This window comes from Hemicordylus capensis, chromosome 4 (genome assembly GCF_027244095.1).
Source record: "Hemicordylus capensis ecotype Gifberg chromosome 4, rHemCap1.1.pri, whole genome shotgun sequence".
Classification (NCBI taxonomy): domain Eukaryota; kingdom Metazoa; phylum Chordata; class Lepidosauria; order Squamata; family Cordylidae; genus Hemicordylus; species Hemicordylus capensis.
Genome location: NC_069660.1, coordinates 189,005,279 through 189,025,175, shown reverse-complemented (window position 1 = coordinate 189,025,175; position 19,897 = coordinate 189,005,279). Strand labels below are relative to the sequence as shown.

General features: G+C 45.8%; 1 protein-coding gene across 1 annotated transcript in view; it reads left to right on the top strand.

Annotated features, from left to right (window-relative positions):
• Nucleotides 1-19,897, top strand: part of MYO10 (myosin X) — a 262,859-nt gene that overhangs the window by 55,388 nt on the left and 187,574 nt on the right. The window contains exon 2 of the mRNA XM_053246980.1: nucleotides 9,677-9,775. Coding sequence (XP_053102955.1) covers nucleotides 9,677-9,775 — 99 coding nt within the window. The remainder of the gene's footprint in view (nucleotides 1-9,676; nucleotides 9,776-19,897) is intronic.

The following is a 19,897-nucleotide window of genomic DNA, read 5'->3' as shown; positions in this document are numbered from 1 at the left end:
CAAATTCCCCATTGACCAGAAGGAAGTGTCATTTAAAAACAAAATGAGAAAATATTTCCATAGGAATGGAGTTTTATCTTCAAACACTTCTCAGATCAATTAGGCAGCAATTGGTCTCATTGTGACTCTGTCTTTTGCTTTCCCTATTATAAGTAGATCCTTCTTTGTGATGAGAGATTATCAGCAGAATATTTCCCCCCAGCTTTCTCCTCCCTTCACTCATTTGTGATTAGTGTGGAGAATCTGTTTTACAATGAGGCACTTGCCATGTGCTTAGAGCCTGTCTTCCTGAAAACCCCTCATTGTATAGCCGAGCAATTTTGCCCCAGCACTTAATCCCTGCTCTTGTATTCTTTCTTATCCTGGGATCTGTGAGATGCTTTATCTATGTGTTTTGTTCCTCCGCATTAAGTGAGGCTTTGCATGCTCACAGCTGAGGAGAGTTTTTCAGAGTGAGGCTTAATTTTGTTGCTGCCTAAAGTGTGCAGAAAACTTTCAGCTCATTCACAGCCAAAGTCAAGGACTTGTGATGGAGAGGTGGAGAGGGGGAATACAGCAATAATCTGATGGGATGGTGGCCCATGACAGAAAGCCAGAGTTGTCTGGAGCTCACAGGGGATGGATGGACGGAGGAGTGACTGTGTTCAGAAGGGGGCTGTTTTCTTAATGCACTTCTGCTTGTGAACCTTCAAGGATACCAAAGTATGCATAATAGGGGTGTGCATGGATCAGATTCTGCAGTTTGATTCGCGCTTGAATCAAATTGCAGAATCATTGAACTAATTAGTTGAAAACAGCTGGCTTGACCGGGGCAGATCCTGCTTAGCTAAGGGGACAAGCCCTTCTTGCTACCACAAGACTAGCTCTCCTCTCCTCCTACTCACTCTAGGTGAGAAGGCTTAAGTTGGCCAGGAAAGGTCTCCACCCTTTCCTGCCTGAATATGTTGCTGGAAATCCTCCTCATGAGTAGACTGTTCTGGCTCTTACTTCTCCTCCAGAGGAGACCCATCTTGAGCCAAATGCCAGGCTGCCAAACATGCATTCCCCCAGCTCACCTTCAGGGCTTCCCAATTGCGCTGGCACCTATGGGTTGGAGGACTGGGCAAGGCCTCGCTTGAGGAGTGTGGGGCAGTTGGTGGAGATTGGGGACCTCCAGCATCAGGGCAGGGGGGATTTGAGTCTGTGTCTTTCTCTGAGCAGAGCCAGGGTCCTCAAGGGTTCTGGAAGGAATGGAGTGTATCCATAAGTATCTGTGACTCTAGACCTGGTTCTGATTCTATGAACTTCCTGGAGTCAACAGCAGTTCCCTGAGACTCATCGGGGCTGCCTGGCCATGTAGAAGTGGGATAGTCCTCAATGGCACTGCTGGGGAACAGATCCTCATCAGATGAGGAGTCCTCTTCCTCTGGCGGGATGTTCAGGGAGTCAGCGGTCATCTACAGAGGCAGCCACGGAATATGAGCATGTTCAGGGGAGCATGGCCAGAGAGCCTATTAGCATGGGGTAGGGCACAGCCTGCTTGGCTGGTTCCTGTTTTCTTCCCTACCTCCATTTCGAATGAGGGGATATAATCTGTTAACTAAATGAATGGATTTACTATGTAATGAAAGTGCTGAAAAGTAGTGAAATCCAAAACTGAGGAGCTCCAAAAAGATCTCTCCAAACTGGCTGAATGGGTGACAAAATGGCAAATGTAGTTCAATGTAACCAAGTGAAAAGTGATGCATATTGGGGCAAAAACCACAACTTCACATATACATTGATAGTATCTGAGCTGTCAGTGACTGACCAGGAGAGAGATCTTGGAGTTATGGTGGACAGTTCGTTGAAAATGTTGACTCAGTGCATGGCATCTGTGAAAAAGGCAAATTCTATGTTAGGTATCATTAGGAAGGGGATTGAAAATAAAAATGCTAATATTATAATGTGCTTATACAAACATATGGAGCATCCACATTTGGAGTACTATGTACAGTTCTAGTCACTGTATCTTAAGAAGGACATTGTAGAACTTGAAAAGGCACAGAAGAGGGCAGTTAAGATGATCAGGGTCCTGGAGCACCCTCCTTATGAGGCAAGGCTACAGTGTCTGGGGCTTTTTTTGGTTTGAAAAAGAGGCAAATACGGGAAGACATGATAGAGGTCTATACAATTATGCATGGAGTAGAGAGAACGGATAGCCAACTTAAGTGGTACTGAGGGGAAATGCTTGACTAATAAGCAGAAGGTTGCCGGTTTGAATCTCCGCTGGTACTATATCGGGCAGCGGCGATATAGGAAGATGCTGAAAGGCATCATCTCACACTGCACGGGAGGAGGCAATGGTACACCCCTCCTGTATTATACCAAAAGAAAACCACAGGGCTCTGTGGGTGCCAGGAATCGAAATCGACTTGACAGCACACTTTACTTTAGAGAGAATGGACAGCGATAAATTTTTCTCCTCTCAGAACACTAGAGCCAGGGGTCATTCCATGAAACTGAAGGCCAGGAAATTGAGGACCAACAAAAGGAAGTACTTTTTCACAAGCGCATAATCAATCTATGGAATTCTCTGCCATGGGATGTGGTGATGGCCACTAGCTTGGATGGCTTTAAAAGGGGCTTAGAGAAATTCATGGAGGACAGGTCTATCAGTGGCTACTAGTCTGGTGGCTATAGGCCACCTCCAACCACAGACGCAAGATTTCTCTAAATACCAGTTGCAGGGGAGCAACAGCAGGAGAGATGGGATGCCCTCACCTCTTGTGTGGGCTTCTCAGAGGTATCTTGTGGGCCACTGTGTCAAACAGGATGCTGGACTAGAAAGGCCTTGGGCCTGATCCAGCAAGGCTTTTCTTATGTTCTTAAGATCTTAAAGGTTAAGCAGAGACGAAGCCAGTCTTGAAGATCTGCTGTAGTTCTAATCCACATTAATTTTTACTCACTATATAGCTGGTTTGGTGTAGTGTGGTGGCTAAGAGCATGGGTTGTGAACTTGACATTTCCTGGTCACTATGTCTTGGCCACCCTGTCTGCAATATAGAAATAAAATTGGTCTGTCTTGCCGGGTTGTCGTAAAGGTAACTCAAGTACTGTATGTGAAGTGCTTTGAACACTCAAAGAAAAGTGCAATATAAATGCTCAGCATTCTAATAGCTTTGCTGTCCACACATGCATAAGGCTGATTCCAAGCCTGGGTTAAGCCTGCATGGTGTGTATATAATACAATGACTTCAGTCCAAAAAACAAAACAAAACCCACCACCCCCTCTCACAAGACTAGGGAGGGAGAACAGGTAGTTAGTAGTTGCACACTTTTTAAGGAATGGTCCCTCTCTCTATTCCTGACTAGTTTCCTGGCCAGCTTTCAAAAAAGCTAGATGTTTGCTTGTTTCTAAGGTTATATTGTACCCTTCAGTGTTGCTACTCATAGAACAGCTAACAGACAAATAACAATAACACTGGGTTGGGGGGGGGGGAAGTGTATAAAAATAGGTTCTGTCATGGGCCTTGCCTCTCCTAGAACTCTTCTTTTGTGGTCTCTTTGCCCCAGGGGAGTCTTTAAATGGAGATAGGCATTTTGGATGGTGAATGAAAGGCCAGCAGTTCAGAATGTGTCCAGTGATTATAAAAGGGTGGGAAAGACTCTTTGTGTGTTTTCCCTTGCACACCTCGGCACAAGGGCCAGCTGCAGTCCAGGTGCACGTATTTATGCCTTGCTTGAGCTGTGTTGCAGCTCAACTCCAGGCAACAAGCGGAGGGTTTTTTTGGGTTGGTTTTTTTAAGCCAGTTGGCAAAGAGAAGGGAAGCGTCTGTGTCTCCCAGGCAGCAGCTGTCTTCTGATAACTGAATCGGCTGGGCTTTGACAGGCAGCTGCAAGTGTCAGTCAGCTTTATCTCTTGCGCTATTGCTGTCTTCATATCACTCTGTCAGCAGTTGAGGCTGTTTGAACTCAAAGGGAGAGCACTGAGTGTTCGGAAACAATAAGCCAGTCTATGAGCAAACAGAATCTGTGTGTGTGTGTGTGCGCGCACGTGCGCATGAGCCTGGCCTGATGAGGCAAGGGGGGGGCGCTATGGATGCTTACTTGGTGATAAAATAAGCTCATATATATCAACATGGTATCGATAGCAGCAGAGGCCTTCCATTTGTAATAGTTTTGATCAATATATATGGGGACCAGTGAGAAGAACTACAGTGGGGAGACAGAGAGAAAGGAGATTTTTCTCTCTACTGCCTTTTTACTGGACAAACTGCCCCCTCCCCACATGATTATGCAACTGCACATCAGGAGTGGGGGACAGGATATGCATGTTCCGGGCCCTCATCACATTATTGATTAGAGTATGACTGATAGCAATAGCAATAGCACTTACATTTATATACCACTCTATAGCTGGAAGCTCTCTAAGCGGTTTTACAATGATTTAGCATATTGCCCCCAACATTCTGGGTACTCATTTTACCGACCTCGGAAGGATGGAAGGCTGAGTCAACCTTGAGCCCCCTGGTCAGGATCGAACTTGCAACCTTCTGGTTACAGGGCGGCAGTTTTACCACTGCGCCACCAGGGGCTCTGATCAGAGATATAGGCTGAACTGGCCCTGCAGCTTGTGGCTGTCTATATAATCAGTTCTTTCAGATGTGGAAACAAATCTTCAGGTCCTAATTCTTGATGCTTCAATACTTGCACGGTTTAGATCTAAAATCTAATTTCTGAGTTACAAGTTTCTTGAAGCTTAATTATCACTGTTGCAGAAGGAAACCAACCCAAGATTTCTTGTTATCATCACCACTAAATGATACCATCAGGTTTTTAAAAAAAAAAAACTAAGTAATGCTTACAATCTCCATTTAGGGAGGGTGGGGTGGTTTCTGAGTGCTTTTAGAGGGTTTTTGGATCTTGCTGAAGCTTTGCCTATACCACTGAAATCTTCCTCCTTCCACAGCTTTACCTTCAATTTGTTTTTACTGTTTGCTGCCATGTCAGTGAGGGGGAAATAGGCTAGTGCTGACACACTTGAAATTTTGTTTTTAAAGAAAATGATGCCTATTGATTGGGAATCCCCGATACTGAGAGCACTAATGGAGAACAGTGTTTTTAGCAGGTCTGGGAACTGAGCTCATGCAAATTCTTTTTATTCAGCTCAGTTATATCTAATAAAAATGGTTGTTCTATCAATAAAATTTAAAGAAGTTAAAATTATAATTTAATAAAAACAGGTTTTGGGGGTCAGTGGGAAGAGATGTCCTGAAAGCAAAAAGCCAGGCTCTTTTAAAGTAGATCACTCATTGGCAACTAATGTTTAATGGGGTTCATAGGGTGTTCATATAATAAATATATATGAAAGAATAACAAGGGCCACCTTGCCATTACTCTTTTAACAAAACAAACTTTTGAGAACTGGAATAAATCGAATACTTGAGTTTCTAGAATGTTGTACTGGGAGAATTTTATCTATGGTATAGGGGAAAGGAAAAGCAATTTGAATTTTTTTAATGTCTCATATTTCATTACTCTGAACTAGCTGACCTGGTGCAGAGCATCTGCACCCCTTGTTCTCCCTGTATCTCCCCCCCCCATCATTTTTGTGTTCTCCCCATTCAGCCCCAGTTTGTGCTCCCCCGCCCTTCAGCCCCATTTCGTTCTCCCTTGGTGGCTGGGCGGCCGCTTCTCCTTCCCCCGGTAGCTGGCCTGCCAAGCTGCCGCTTCTCATCCCCCAGCTGCTTCGCTGTTCTGTCCCTGTTGCTGATCGGCAGCTCGCTTGCGAGCTCTCGTGTGAGCTGCCACACATGGGATTAGCAACAGGTACGTTTTGGAGAATTAGATAGATAGATAGACAGACAGACAGACAGACAGACAGACAGACAGATAGATAGATAGATAGATAGATACTGAGTACTCATGTTTGTATCTCTCCATTTCATGCTGAATTAGAGATTCTCAAAACCATTGGGAAACTCTGAGTTCCTTGGAAGTTCTTTGGGGTCCTACAGTGAGGAGGTCGGTTCCCTGCGAGAGAGTTTCCCCGTCACTACTGAACTTCTGCTATGATGTAGAAGCAGAAAAAAGTTGGATTACTTTTTGGATACTCTTGGTTCACATGGGATAGTAATGGCAGCCAGCTGGCCCAACCCACGTCCCTTGTGAACTGGGTGCTGGAACATTCTCTAGCATCCTCTGCATTGTGCAGTCTGCAGTCCCATAATATCCAGCCAAAGACCATTGCAGCAGGGGATGATGGGAGAGGTATGATCAACATCATCTGTGAATCGCTGCTACAGGGTATTGTGCAGTGGTTCTTCAGCAGACGTCAATGTAGGGAGAATTGCTTGAAGGTAGAAAGTCTGGAAAGCACTGTGTTAAAGGGGTACCCTAGGAACTCTTTCATTCTACTTTTTGTAATCAATGCATCTTGCCAATGCATGCAATAGTGGCATTAGGTGGCTGCCAGGTTGAGCACTGGCTGAAGGTCCACAGCTGTTGAAGGCTGTTAAAGACCTGGGCAGGCCAGCCCCTGAACCTCCCAGTATTGGTGGCAGCAATGATGCAAGTCAGGCAAGAGATACAGTCAGGCAAGTCAGCACTGATGCAAGTCAGGCAGCTCCTCATCCTTATATTGCATTGTTCTGGCTTTGCTAGATATGGAGAGGAGCAAAGAGGTATGCAGGGCACTGAAGCCCCACCCTCACACTCTGAAAATCTTCAGCCACCTTTCTGGCTTTTGCCAGCGTGTTATCTATATAATTAATTCCTGTAGAGGGGATGCGTGGGGATGTAGCGAGCTCTGCCCCCACTGCAGCCGCGACCAATGGCGGGCCCAGAGGGGGCGACACGTGCTAACTTGGCAAAGAGGCACCTTTTAATGTGGTGATTCTCTTTATTTAGCAGGGGGAGAGTAACTGGCCCTATCCACCCCCAGCACAGTACTTCCAGTGACTGTTGCTGGTGTCTGTCTTATGTTTCTTTTTAGATTGTGAGCCCTTTGGGGACAAGGAGCCATTTTATTTATTTGTTATTTCTCTGAATAAAACGCCCTGAGCCATTTTTGGAAGGGCAGTATAGAAATCAATCAATCAATCAATCAATCAATCAATCAATCAATCAATCAATCAATCAAATAAATAAATAAATAAATGTGGGAGGGAGGAACGCATGCCAGGAGGCGGTTGGAAGACGGGCAGCAGGCAAAGCCCCGCTGCCCTGAGGAGGAGGGCGAGGTGGAGGGAGGCTGCGGGATGGCCTGGCCCCGGCCCCCCCCCCGGGGTGAGATGGTGGTGGCATGTGTGTGTGTGTGTGGGGGGGGGAACGGCTGGGCCCAACTAGAGGCACAGATGTTCTGCACTGGGGCCACTAGTATATGTATATTTGGCACAATCTAGGCTATAAATGTTGTTCTCAGGAGGCTGAGTACCCCATTCGGGGTGGGTGGGCTTTGCATGCAAAGGTCCAAGGTTCAATCCCTGGCCTTGAACCAATCCCTGGTGAGTGCACCGTGCATTGTGGGACCCCGTGTCAGTGTTTCAGCACCAACTAAAAGCAGCCGGCACTGACACACCATCAATTGAAGAGGGTTAAGGGAGCACTCGCTCCCTTAACCTCATTTAAGAGCTCGCCTTCTTAGCTGGATTTGCTGCTGGGAGCTTAATGGCTTCCGGCGGTTTCCACGGGCAAGCAAGCCCGGGCTTAGCTGTCCTCAAGCAGTCTTGGCTGCTTGTGAGAACAGCCTCACTGTGTTTGGCTTGGTGTGTCACAAGTTGTGAACACCTGGCTTAACTGATAGACTCTGAACACAGCCAACGTGTCAAATCAGTTTGTTCAATATTAAATTAGAGCATTGCTGAGTGTAGCCCTGAGGCTTGTAGAATGTTTTCTGAAAGAAGGTGGGATTCTGTGCCAAGAAAGTCTCAGGAATATTTTAGGAGTTTGTATGGTTTGAAATGTTGTGAAAAGAATCTGAATGGAAAATATGTAAGGGGCAATGTATGTGTTGAGGTGGTGAGGGAAACGAGACATGAAAAGGAAGATACCTTGAAGCACAAAGAACATAATCTGATAACTAGAAAACCTGAACAGGATTTGATTGGCTTTCTAGCCTTCAGCACAGCCTCTATAAATTTTCAAAAATTCTGCTGTAGCCGCAAGAACCGGAAACTTAGCTTTCATTCTTAAAAAATGAAAGCTGTTTTCTCCCACAAATGTAAATTATTGTATATCAAAGTCCAGATCCTATACTGTGCAGAACATGCACTGACATGCAACATACAAACAGCCCTGCCTGTGGCTAATTTTAAACTCTTATATATATATCTTTTTCATTTTAAGCCAAGTTCTCTGAGGAAATAGAGATGCTCCAAAGTGATTTCCCTTAGCATACAAGTGAAACTTCTCTTACTCTAATTGGTCTCCACTCAACCTAGGTTTTTCCTTTACATTTTCTTGGGGCAGAAAAGGTGAGCAAGAAGTTTCAGTGTTTGTCCCCATACATTAAACTTTTGTTAATGCACTGTAATGAAGGGAGAGACAGTTTTGGTGAAAACCTGCCATTTAAAAAATAATTTTGGAGAGAGGCTATGCTCTGTGCCATACATTTGAATGTAATTTTGCATAATTTAATTCATCAGCTGTATGAATGAGTGAACTGGATTCAGCTGTGCTTGTAGTCATTCAGACACTTATTCAGAAGAACAAACTCTACTCCAGATCATTCCAGGATCATAACTTGAGTAGAAACAGCCATGTTCACTGGGAGGTGACCTCTGTCGACTTCCTTAGTGCTTGATGGGATCTGACTTTGGATGTGTGTGAAGGGCAATGTGAAAAGAAAGTGAATTGAGATCATTGTATACAGGTGAAACTCGGAAAATTAGAATATCGTGCAAAAGTCAATTAATTTCAGTAATGCAAATTAAAAGGTGAAACTGATATATGAGACAGACGCATTACATGCAAAGCGAGATAAGTCAAGCCTTAATTTGTTATAATTGTGATGATCATGGCGTACAGCTCATGAAAACCCCAAATCCACAATCCCAGAAAATTAGAATATTACATGGAACCAAGAAGACAAGGATTGTAGAATAGAACAGTATCGGACCTCTGAAAAGTATACAGTGTACTGTGCTTGATTGGCCCACAAACTCGCCTGACCTGACCCCATAGAGAATCTATGGGGCATTGCCAAGAGAAGGATGAGAGATATGAGACCAAACAATGCAGAAGAGCTAAAGGCCGCTAATGAAGCATCCTGGTCTTCCATAATACCTCATCAGTGCCACAGGCTGATAGCATCCATGCCACACCGCATTGAGGCAGTAATTGCTGCAAAAGGGGCCCAAACCAAGTACTGAATACATATGCATGCTTATACTTTTCAGAGGTCCGATATTGTTCTATTCTACAATCCTTGTCTTCTTGGTTCCATGTAATATTCTAATTTTCTGGGATTGTGGATTTGGAATTTTCATGAGCTGTACGCCATGATCATCACAATTATAACAAATTAAGGCTTGACTTATCTCACTTTGCATGTAATGCGTCTGTCTCATATATCAGTTTCACCTTTTAATTTGGATTACTGAAATTAATGGACTTTTGCACGATATTCTAATTTTCCGAGTTTCACCTGTACATGATGGCTTTTTGTGAATATTGGGTGTCCTAATTGTCAATTTCTTTGTGTGTTTTGTTCTAGGGAGCACGGGTTTGGTTGCGAGAAAATGGCCAGCATTATCCAAGTACTGTACTTTCCTGTGCCGAGGGAGTGGTTGTATTCAGGACAGATTATGGTCAAGTAAGTATGTTATGTAGCTGCTAAATACTTTGTCATGGCTCCTCGGAATGACAAATGTGCATGCTGCAAACTTTCATAGGTTCTCACACAAGAGAAAACTGGACTAGGTCAAGAATTCCCCTATTTGTGCAACGCAAGAGAATCACTAGTGTGTCACAAGAAACTATGTTAATATTGGGGGGCTCACAGGAGCCTTCAGTGATCACAGAAGAGTGGACTTTCTGTAAAGAGAAATAATATAGGCTAGACAATTACAGATCATAAAAGCTAACATTCAAATAGTTTGTTTTTCTACTTTCATTCAAATGCAACACAAATTAGATTATTTGTGTAGCAATGTTTGCATTTGTCTCCCCCCGCCTGGTCTGGAGATCATCACAATAGGATCAAGTACTGAGCATGCTCAAGACAAGACTGGATAAGCCAAAATGTAGATCCTCCTACTGCCTGATGCTGTCCCCAGTTCTGGTCTTGTCTGCTCAAGGCTTGGTTGCATTGGAACTTGCTCTGCAAAAATTTCCTCTCTCCTTCTCCCTTTCTACATTTTTTCAGTGTGCAAGGGTGGGAAGGAGCCTGCTGTTAGTTTTTTCCTTGTTTTTTCCTTGGTTTTTCCTACTAAACTACCAAATTCTTTTTTATTTCTGATTTGGCATCGATTGGCTTTACTTTTGTTTTTGGAGTTTTCTTCCTTTGTTCTTTGACAGTCAGTTTGTTAGGCACTATGGAGGTGGAGCATGCAGAGGAGCTCCTCCAGGGCTCCTTGTCTGAGTGTGCTATGACATCGGAGCTGCCAGCTGAGCTCCCGCTGCCCACCCCGGGCACTTCCTCTACCTCGGGGACGACCTACACTGCTTCGGTGGCGGCCCCTCCCCTGCCCCAGTTGCTTTCCCCGCGGAAGCTCGCAAAGAAGAAGGCAAGCAAGGAAAACAGCCTCAAGCCAAAAAAAGCCAAGAAGCTTTCACAGTCCATGCGGCTGAGCAAGTGGCTGCTCATCCAGTCAGTTTGTAAGCACTCGTGCTGTGCCAAAAAACAAAAGGCGAAACGGGGCAAAGGCGACACCCTTCACTCGGTTGAATCGATTTCTCCCAGCACCTCACCTGTGCATGTGGTGGGTGGTGGTTTGTCCGGTCTGCCCTCCCTTCACTTGGCTCCGTTACCAGGAGCAGTATAGCCCGCCCGACTGAGGAGGAACAGGGAGAGCCCGCGCCGACCCACAACGTTCCGACACCAGCAGCTACAGGACCTTCAGGTACAGGATTAGGGACTCCCGCCCCCCGCCCCACTCCCTTCGGAGGTGACTGGATGGTTGAAGGCTTTCTTCCTTTTGGAGTGCCTTCCCTTGATTCTTCAACCCCAGGGTGGGATAGTACTAGCACCCCCATTCATGCTCAGCTGCCCTCAGCCCCGATGGGCCCTGTTTTCAGGCTCCGTGGGCGGCTCTCTTCCTCGCAGCCCTCGCAGGAACGCCATCCCCCTGTGGGAGTGCGGCCACTTCGCGCCTAAACCTCATACCCACAGGTGCAAGAGACGCAGGCCCTCCTCCTCCTGTTTCTGATCTGGGCCCCTCTCTTCCTAGGCCCCTCCTCTCTTCTGAGGCCCCTCCTCAAAGAAGAATGGGGAAAGCCCTCCCCAGTAGCCCCCGGGCCTATACCAGGTTCCAGTGGTGTCCCTTCCCACCCTCTGGCCCATAACCCAGTCCTCCCCTCCCACCCAGTACCCCTTCTTCCCCTGGATCCAGCTTCTGATCATGAGCTTCCTGATAATCCAGGTGGAGGGCCAGATAAGAAAGAGGGTGAGTTGTCTGAGGAGGAATCTACCCCTGCTCCTTCGGTTTCTGCTCGCCTTTTTTCTTCACAGGAGTTTGAAGTGATTTTGTCTAAGGCTAAACGAGCCATTAAAGATGTTTCTTCTGCAGATGTTGTCCCTCCTTCTGAGTTTGACCAGGAGGTATTTCCCTCTTCCTCGGGTGCATCTGTTTCAGTTCCCTTTCCTACCCTCTTCTAGCAGGTTATGCTGGCAGAATGGCAAAACCCTGCTTCCTGCAGACCCATTGGGTCCCTGCCTAAGAAACACTGTAATCTGGCTTCAGAGGTCTCGGCTCTCCTGGCCACTCCTAGAGTAGAACCCCCACCCCCCGTTGTTCAATGGTTTCAGGCTCCCTTCTGAACATGGAAGGCCAGGAATAACTCAAGTCCACAGAGGACAAAAAGAATGACTCCCTTTTGAAAAAAGCACATGAGGCAGCAGCCACGGTAATCAAAGTGGCTACGGCTAATTCTATTTTCGTCTGGGCCTCAATCCTCTGGACAAAACAGCCGTCAGCTCTGGTCCCACCGGGCAATTCCCAGTTGCATCTGGGTCTCTACAAGTTAGTGAATGTGGCTGCCTTTATGGCTGATTCTAGCCTTGACTGTGTGCAACACACCTCTCGGACCCTGGCGTCGGGGGTAGCCTTGTGTAGGTCACTTTGGCTCAAAGGGTAGCAAGTCTAAGATGGCTCTCCAGGCCTCCCCCTATTCGGGTACTAACCTTTTTGGTCCTCCCCTAGATTCCGTCCTCGTGGATTCCAAGGACAAGAAAAAAGTGATGTCCTCCACCAAACGAGATTTCCGTAGGGCCCCACGTGGTCAGAGCTCCTCCTTTCGTAATTTCAGGCAGGCCCAATACCAATCCTCCTTTCGCTTGGGAGACACCAACAACCCACCTTCAGGGGTTACAACAGGCCCCAGTAGAAGCCCAAGGGCAGGGGTTTCTTTAGACAACAAGGTGGCAAGGCCTTCAACCCCCCTGCCACCCAGTATGGCAAAAGACAATGACTACCTGGCCATCGGGGGCAGACTTCAACAATTTGCCCTCACTTGGCAATCAACTACGCAGGACCAGTGGGTTCTGGGCACTGTGACCAGAGGCTATGCTATAGATCTCTCCCTCTCTCCTCTAGATTCTTTCTTCGCCACCCCTCGCTCATGGCGGCCCGAGAAACATTGTCTGATGCTCGAAGCGATTCAACATTTTCACTGGATGCAGGCAATCGAACTGGTACCCTGCACAGAAACGTGTTCCAGCGTCTACTCGCTTCTATTCTTGGTCCCCAAAAAGGATGGCTCCTGGAGGGCAGTGTTGAACCTCAGACGCCTCAACAGGATCGTAAAAAAGCAGAAGTTCTGAATAGAATCCCTTTAATCCATCAAACAGGCCATTCTTCCCAATGATTTTCTAGCTTCTGTCGACCTTTCTGAGGCTTACTTGCATGTCCCGATCCTCCCGGAGCACAGACAGTACCTTTGGTTCTTCTACGATGGCCTCCATTATCCGTATTGGGCCCTCCTGTTTGGCCTCTCCTCGGCCCCTTGGGTCTTCACAAAGATAATGGTGGCCCTGACGGCTCACCTGCGCCTCCAGGGTGTCTGCATCCATCCTTTCCTAGACGACTTACTCATCAGGGCACCCTCATTCGAGACTGCCTCATGTCATGTACAAATCACTCTAGACTGCCTGCAGGATCATGGCTTTGTTGTGAATCGGGACAAGAGTCACCTGCACCCCTCCCAGTTACTCCATCACCTAGGAGTAGTATTCCACACGATTCCGGCTCTACTGACGCTTCCAGAGGACAGAAGAACCAAAATCGCCTCCATTTTGTTGCCCCTTCTCCAAGCGGAAACGGCGGACGTGATGCTGCTTGCGCAATTGCTGGGGATGATGACAGCAGTGATGGATTGAGTACCGTGGGCCAGATGGCACTCCAGGCCCCTCAAATGGCTACTACTTTCCCACCAAGACGACGTCACCTCTTGTTCCCACGTTTCGGTGACACTGTTGAGCAAGGTCTGTCACTCATTTCACTGGTGGCTCTCTCCCGCCCTGGAGAAGGGTCTTTCCTTCACAGAACTGAACAGAACACTAATTACCACAGATGCCAGCCGCTTGGGATGGGGGGCAGTATGTCTAGGTCATCTGGCCCAGGGCCTCTGGACAACGAAAGAACAGGCATGGAGCATCAATCGCCTGGAACTTCGGGCTGCCAGGTTAGCCCTGCTGGCCTTCCAAGACGTAATCCAGAGTTCGCACATTCTCCTCAGGACGGACAACACCACCACCAAGGCCCACATCAACCGCCAGGAGGGCACCCGGTCCAAAGGGCTGATGAAGGAAGCAGACCTTCTCTTCGAGTGGGCGGAAGAAAACATCCCCCCATCATGGCGGAGCATCTGAGCGGGGTAGACAACACTCAAGCGGACTGGCTAAGCTGTCGATTGGTCAACCCGTCCGAATGGAGACTACACCCTTTAGTATTCTGTCAGATCACACAGCACTTGGGCATTCCTCTGATCGATCTCTTTGCATCCCCTCTCAATGCTCAGCTCCCCAAGTTCTTCACGAGGTTTCTCTCGCCGTCCGCTCTAGACACAGATGCTGTCACGGCTCCTTGGCCAAGGGCTCTTCTTTACACCTTCCTTCCTACTCCAATTCTGGGCCAGGTAGTCAGGAAAATCCGAGTGGAACAAGCGGAAGTCATCATAATCGCTCCCCACTGGCCCAGGAGAGCGTGGTTTGCAGACCTGGTCAACCTAGCTGTGGCAACTCTGTGGCTTCTGCCCCTTCGTCCAGACCTTCTGTGTCAGGGTCCCATCCATCATCCAGACACCAGCTGGCTGCAACTCTGTACGTGGAGGTTGAGTGCGGCAACCTGAAATCTGAGGGTTACTCCTCTCAAGTCCTGAATGCCATCCTAGCCTCTCGTCGACCGTCTACACAGCTCATATACCAAGCATCATGGGCGGCCTTCTCTGGATGGGCCCGGGATAGACATCTCAACCCCCTCTTGGCTGGGGTCCCGGAAGTGCTGGACTTCTTGCAAGCTGGTTTGGCCCTCCAGCTCAAGCCTTCTATGTTGCGGAGACAGGTATCCACGCTAGCTTCAGTTTTAAAGATTTTAGACCCGGGCACCCAATCTTTACACTCCCATATTTTGTGTTTTCTCAAGGGAGCCTCTAATCTGCCCCCCCACCCGTCCCCCGTTTACCTTCCTGGAATCTCAATAAGGTGCTGAACGCATTGACCTCTCACCCGTTTGAACCTCTGAATTCCATCCCTCTGAAGCTCTTGTCCTACAAGACTCTTTTTTGGGTAGTCATAACCTCTGCCTGCAGGGTCTCCAAGTTGGGAGCTCTGCTCTCAAGGAGCTTTGCGTTTTTCTGGCGGATGAGGTTAAGCTAACTCTGGATCCTACATTCTTGCCCAAAGTCAACTCCATGTTTCATCGGGCTCAAGAGGTGGTTCTTCGGTCGTTTTGTCCCAATCCTTCTCACCTGACGGAGGCACGTTGGCACAAGTTGGACATTCATCATGCCTTGCGTTTCTAAGTGCGGTGGACCGGGGATATTAGGAAATAGGACACCCTTTTCGTGTCTTTCTCACCTCACAACTTGGGACAACGGGCTTCCAAGTCCTCCCTAGCAGTGTGGATCTGGGCTTGCATCAAGATGGCCTACGAAAGCCTCAGCCTAAATCCCTCTCAGGGTATTATGGCTCATTCTACCCGCAGCGCAGCAGTATCCGCTACATTCTCTACACATGCTCCTCTGGCGGATATTTGTAGGGCTGCGACATGGAGCTCCGTTTCCCCATTTATTCGTCATCATAAAATTCCATCGTTCTTGGAGTCCCAAGCTGCCATTGGCCACAGGGTTCTTCAGCAGGTGATGTGAACATCCTTCCCTCCCTTCAGTGGGACCGTTTCCGGTTTTGCAGCTTGGGCATGTCCTATTGTGATGATCTCCAGACAGGGAAAAATGGAACACTGGGTCTTACCTGGTGAAGGGTCCTTTTCCCCTGATCTGGAGATCATCAGGCCCACCCGGATGTTGTGCGATATTTCAGCGTGGATGGGTTAGTCCGTTTTTGGGTGGAGGCAGGAATCCAGGGTTCCAGCATCCTTCATTTCCTGTCCTTTATCTCTGTTCAGTTCTCAAGGGTTATACGTGTTCATGGTTCTTACCTATGTTCATTGTTTCTCTTACTGTTTGTTGAAGTTTGTTTCTTAGCAGAGCAAAACAGGTCCTCATCACCTTTTGCATCAGTCCCCATCAGGCGGTAGGAGGATCTACATTTTGGCTTATCTGGTCTTGTTTTGATCATGCTCAGTACTTGATCCCATTGTGATGCTCTCCAGATCAGGGAAAAAAGACCCTTCACCAGGTAAAACCCTTTTAAAACATTTTTTCCAATTTTATTTAATCATAAAGCAAAAAACAAACAAACCCCAGTGTCATGATATTTCTTTAAGCAAGTACTAGAAAGAAAACATTCTGAATATATTAACAGTTCTAAGAAAATTGGGCAGCAGTGATCAACATTTGATTACATCTGATCAACACTTGGTTGCATAAAGCTGGGTACATAAAACTTCACAGATCAAATCCGGACAATGGGAACAAATGATGTCCTCGTCGAATATTAAAGTTTATAAAGGGACCCAAGTTGACATAAATGATTCAGTTGAGACTTCATTCATATAAGCTGAAACTTTAGAAATTGAGGCATAATCCCATAGTTTCAAAAACCAATAATTTAAAGATTTGATATTTGTGTAGCAATGTTTGCATTTGATAGGGAAAAATGTTTCCCTGAATTAGTTGTGCTCTTTCTAAAAAAAAAATGGTGTTTGTTGAAAAAGGTTTGTCCCCCTTTTAAAACTTGTCAATTAGAAGAATGAAGGTACTGTACCACTAAAGACCAGCTAAAAGGAGGGAAAACTAGTCTACTGGTATCTTTGGTGCTGGAGTTGCAGCCCTCTCTCTACAACTGCAAACTCTTTCTTTCTTTGCTTGAATGTATTTCAACCATTTGTTCTTGGATAAGGCAAACTGCTGAACACTTCAATGAAACTGAGTGGGACAGATGTTCCTTTTAGCTGAGAAGAGTGTCATATCAGTGGCTTGATACGAACTTATCTCTTTTTCAGCACATCGACTCACTTTAAGATATAACATTTGCAGTCTTTCACCAAGTCTGGTTGTCTACAAATAACTTCTCTTGGCTCAGTGTTGGACAAAATGAGTCTGGTGGGTGGTTAGCATCATACTCTAGGTCTTGCACATCCTAAACTGTGCACTAAATGGCAAATAGGTGAAAAGAAACCAATACTGCACAGCCGAATAAATGTGGTCCAGGGTTCTACCTGTTGTTTGAATCATTTCCATTGAGCTTTCCAGCTAGTAGTTCTTTCTAGCTAGCAGTTCTGTTTTGTTTGCAACAGGTGAGCAGTCCAACAGAGCTTTTTTGGACAGTGTGGGTCCTGGTATATCTTTGCCCCTCTAGCATTTCAGAGGCTACTTCCATGACTCGCTGTGACATTTAGGACATAGGAACATAGGAAGCTGACATACCAAATCAGACCATTAGCCAATTGAGCCCAGTATTGTCTACACAGACTAGCAGCAACTTCTTCAGGGTTGCATGCACACAAGGCCCCTTTTGTTTAATCCTATAGGATTAAGATTCAGGTATCCTATCCTGGTATGCATGCCACCTCCGTCTGAGGCTTCTTTGGCAGTCATGTCGGGTAGAGCTTTCTTTGTGGTGAATCTCTCCCTCTATGTTCTTCCAAGGGTGGTTTGGTTGGCACCCTCCCTCCTATGCTTTAGATGTCTGGTAAATGATATTTTATTTAGGTGAGCTTTTTAAATCACTGGCTCAGATAGTTGTGGTTTTTATCTCTCTCTCTCTGTGGGTGGTTTTGTTGTTGTGTACTTTTATCAGCATTTTTAGGTTTTTGATCAATTGTTGCATTGCTTATTCTTAACTTGAATTTTGTAAGCTGAAAGGGACTTCCTTGAAGGTGCAGGATAGAAGTATTTTAGATAAATAAATACTAATTTAGCAAAGAGGCTTACTTGAGCATTAAATACTATTTTGTAAATAAGACTCTGGGAATTTGCACAGGAATTGCTTGTATAGGAATATAACTGAGAGTATTAATCAGTGTGGCTTTGGGGAAGTGTTGATGATGCAGCTGAACTTTCTAGCTGCTAAATGCAACCCAGAAGCAGGATTTGTGATGTGACAGTGCAGATCGACATGACAGTAGCATGCAAATCTTGGCTCTACTACAATATCCAGGATTTTTTTAAATGTTAGAAACTGATCTGTTATATCCATTTTCTTGTAAGATGAGAAGATGGTTTATGACATTACATTTTTCGAACAGTGACAACAGCAGTTTTGGGGGCTGTTATGGACAGATACCTTATGATGAGAGAGACCATACTCATGGAAGCAAAGAAATCAAACCCTTGGCTTACTATTTGCTGGCTTGTTTGCTGTGATATGAGATCAGGCAAATATGACTATCATTTTTAATGGACAGTTTGGCCTGTAAGCAAAAAGACTGAATTGTTCAGAGAGAAAGCTGTGGCAGTGACTCGTAGAGGGAGCAGTCTGTGTGCAAAGCTGCCAAAATGATATCCCTTAGGAACTTTTTCTCCAGTGATGATTTTAGCAGTAGATATTATGGATAGGCATTGATTGATCTGTAGCATTTCTGTTTTGTTCGTGTGCTGTCCTTGGATATTATACAGAAAGCAGGATGAAAGAGAGAGAGGGGGAGAAAGAAATTTCAACAGTTCTATGGCATTTCGGATTCCTTCATTACAAGATTGGTAATGGTGGATGAGGTTTCCTAAAAGATTCTTGCCCCCACGCAAAATGTTTGCTTCTAGTGTGCAGCTGCAGTGTTTGAGTGTTCTATGTTTCACACTGTCAGTTCATATAGAACAACATTGAGGCCTCACAGGCCTGCCTGTATTGACTCTACTCCCTGTAATGTGCCATCAAAATCTCTGCAACATAGAGAAGTGTTATGGAAAATGTGCAGGGGTTTATGGGCAGATGAGTTAATGTGGAACGTGTGAAGACAATTGTTGTAAAGGTGATCTGCTCAATCAGCCATTTTAAGAGAGGCAAGCTGGTCTTGTGGTAGCAAGCATGACTTGTCCCCCTAGCTAAGCAGGCTCTGCCCTGGTTGCATTTGAATGGGAGACCACATGTGAGCACCGTAAGATATTCCCCTCAGGGGATGGAGCCTCTCTGGGAAGAGCAGAAGGTTTCAAGTTCCCTCCCTTCAAGTCCTCCAAGATAGGGCTGAGATTCCTGCTGGGCAACCTTGGAGAAGCTGCTGCCAGTCTGTGCTGACAATACTGAGCTAATGGTCTGACCAATGACCAATGGTCTGACTCAGTATATAGCAGCTTCCTATGTTCCTATGTTGTTGTTCCTAACAATAAGTTAATTCTTTAAAATAATTAATGTGTAGACTTCCTTGGAATGTGTTTTAGTTGAATGGTGCCCAGTTCAGTCTGTCTGAGTCTGTATCTATGGTCAGAAATACTGTTTCACTGCTTCACATTGGCTGATAAGCGAAGTGCATTGACTTGGAACACTGCTCTAATGCTGCTGCTGCTGCAGTTAATGTCAACTGGTACTCAGTGTTATCTCAGCACTTTGGGAAATACTGCTTCTATCACTTATGCCTAGCACCAAAATAATTAAAATATCCAAAAATTTTGGTTTAAGAGTTAAGATGCATACAGTTTTCACTTGTGCTAAAAAAACAGCGTAGAAATTGTGTTAAGGAAATTGTGCACTTTGACTTCTGCACCTTGTAAGCAGTAAATATTTGAGTCTTACATATTTTCCCCTGACATTAAGCCCTGATAACTGGACAAAGATGCACCTTTTAAAGAGGTGGCTCTCTTAGTGGGGAGAGCAACTGTCCCTATTCAGCCTAATACTGCCCAGTGCCTTTGGATGGGGAGGCATAAAAGTCAAACAAACACATAAATAAACAAATAATCTCTCCAGTAGCTACTGCTGGTATTTTCTGTTTTTCTTTTCTTAAAAAAAAATTATGAACACTTTTGGGACAGATTACTATTTTGCCATGTAAACCACCTTGATGACTTTTTTTTGTTGAAATGTGCTAAATATTTTAATAGTAATAAAAATTATACTGGCTTTGCAAATTAGTCTCCATACACCCACACTTAATTTGATCTTTCAGGTTAATATTGGGTAGGTGCCCAGGTAGACATTCATCTAGTGTAGCTTCCCCATTTACTT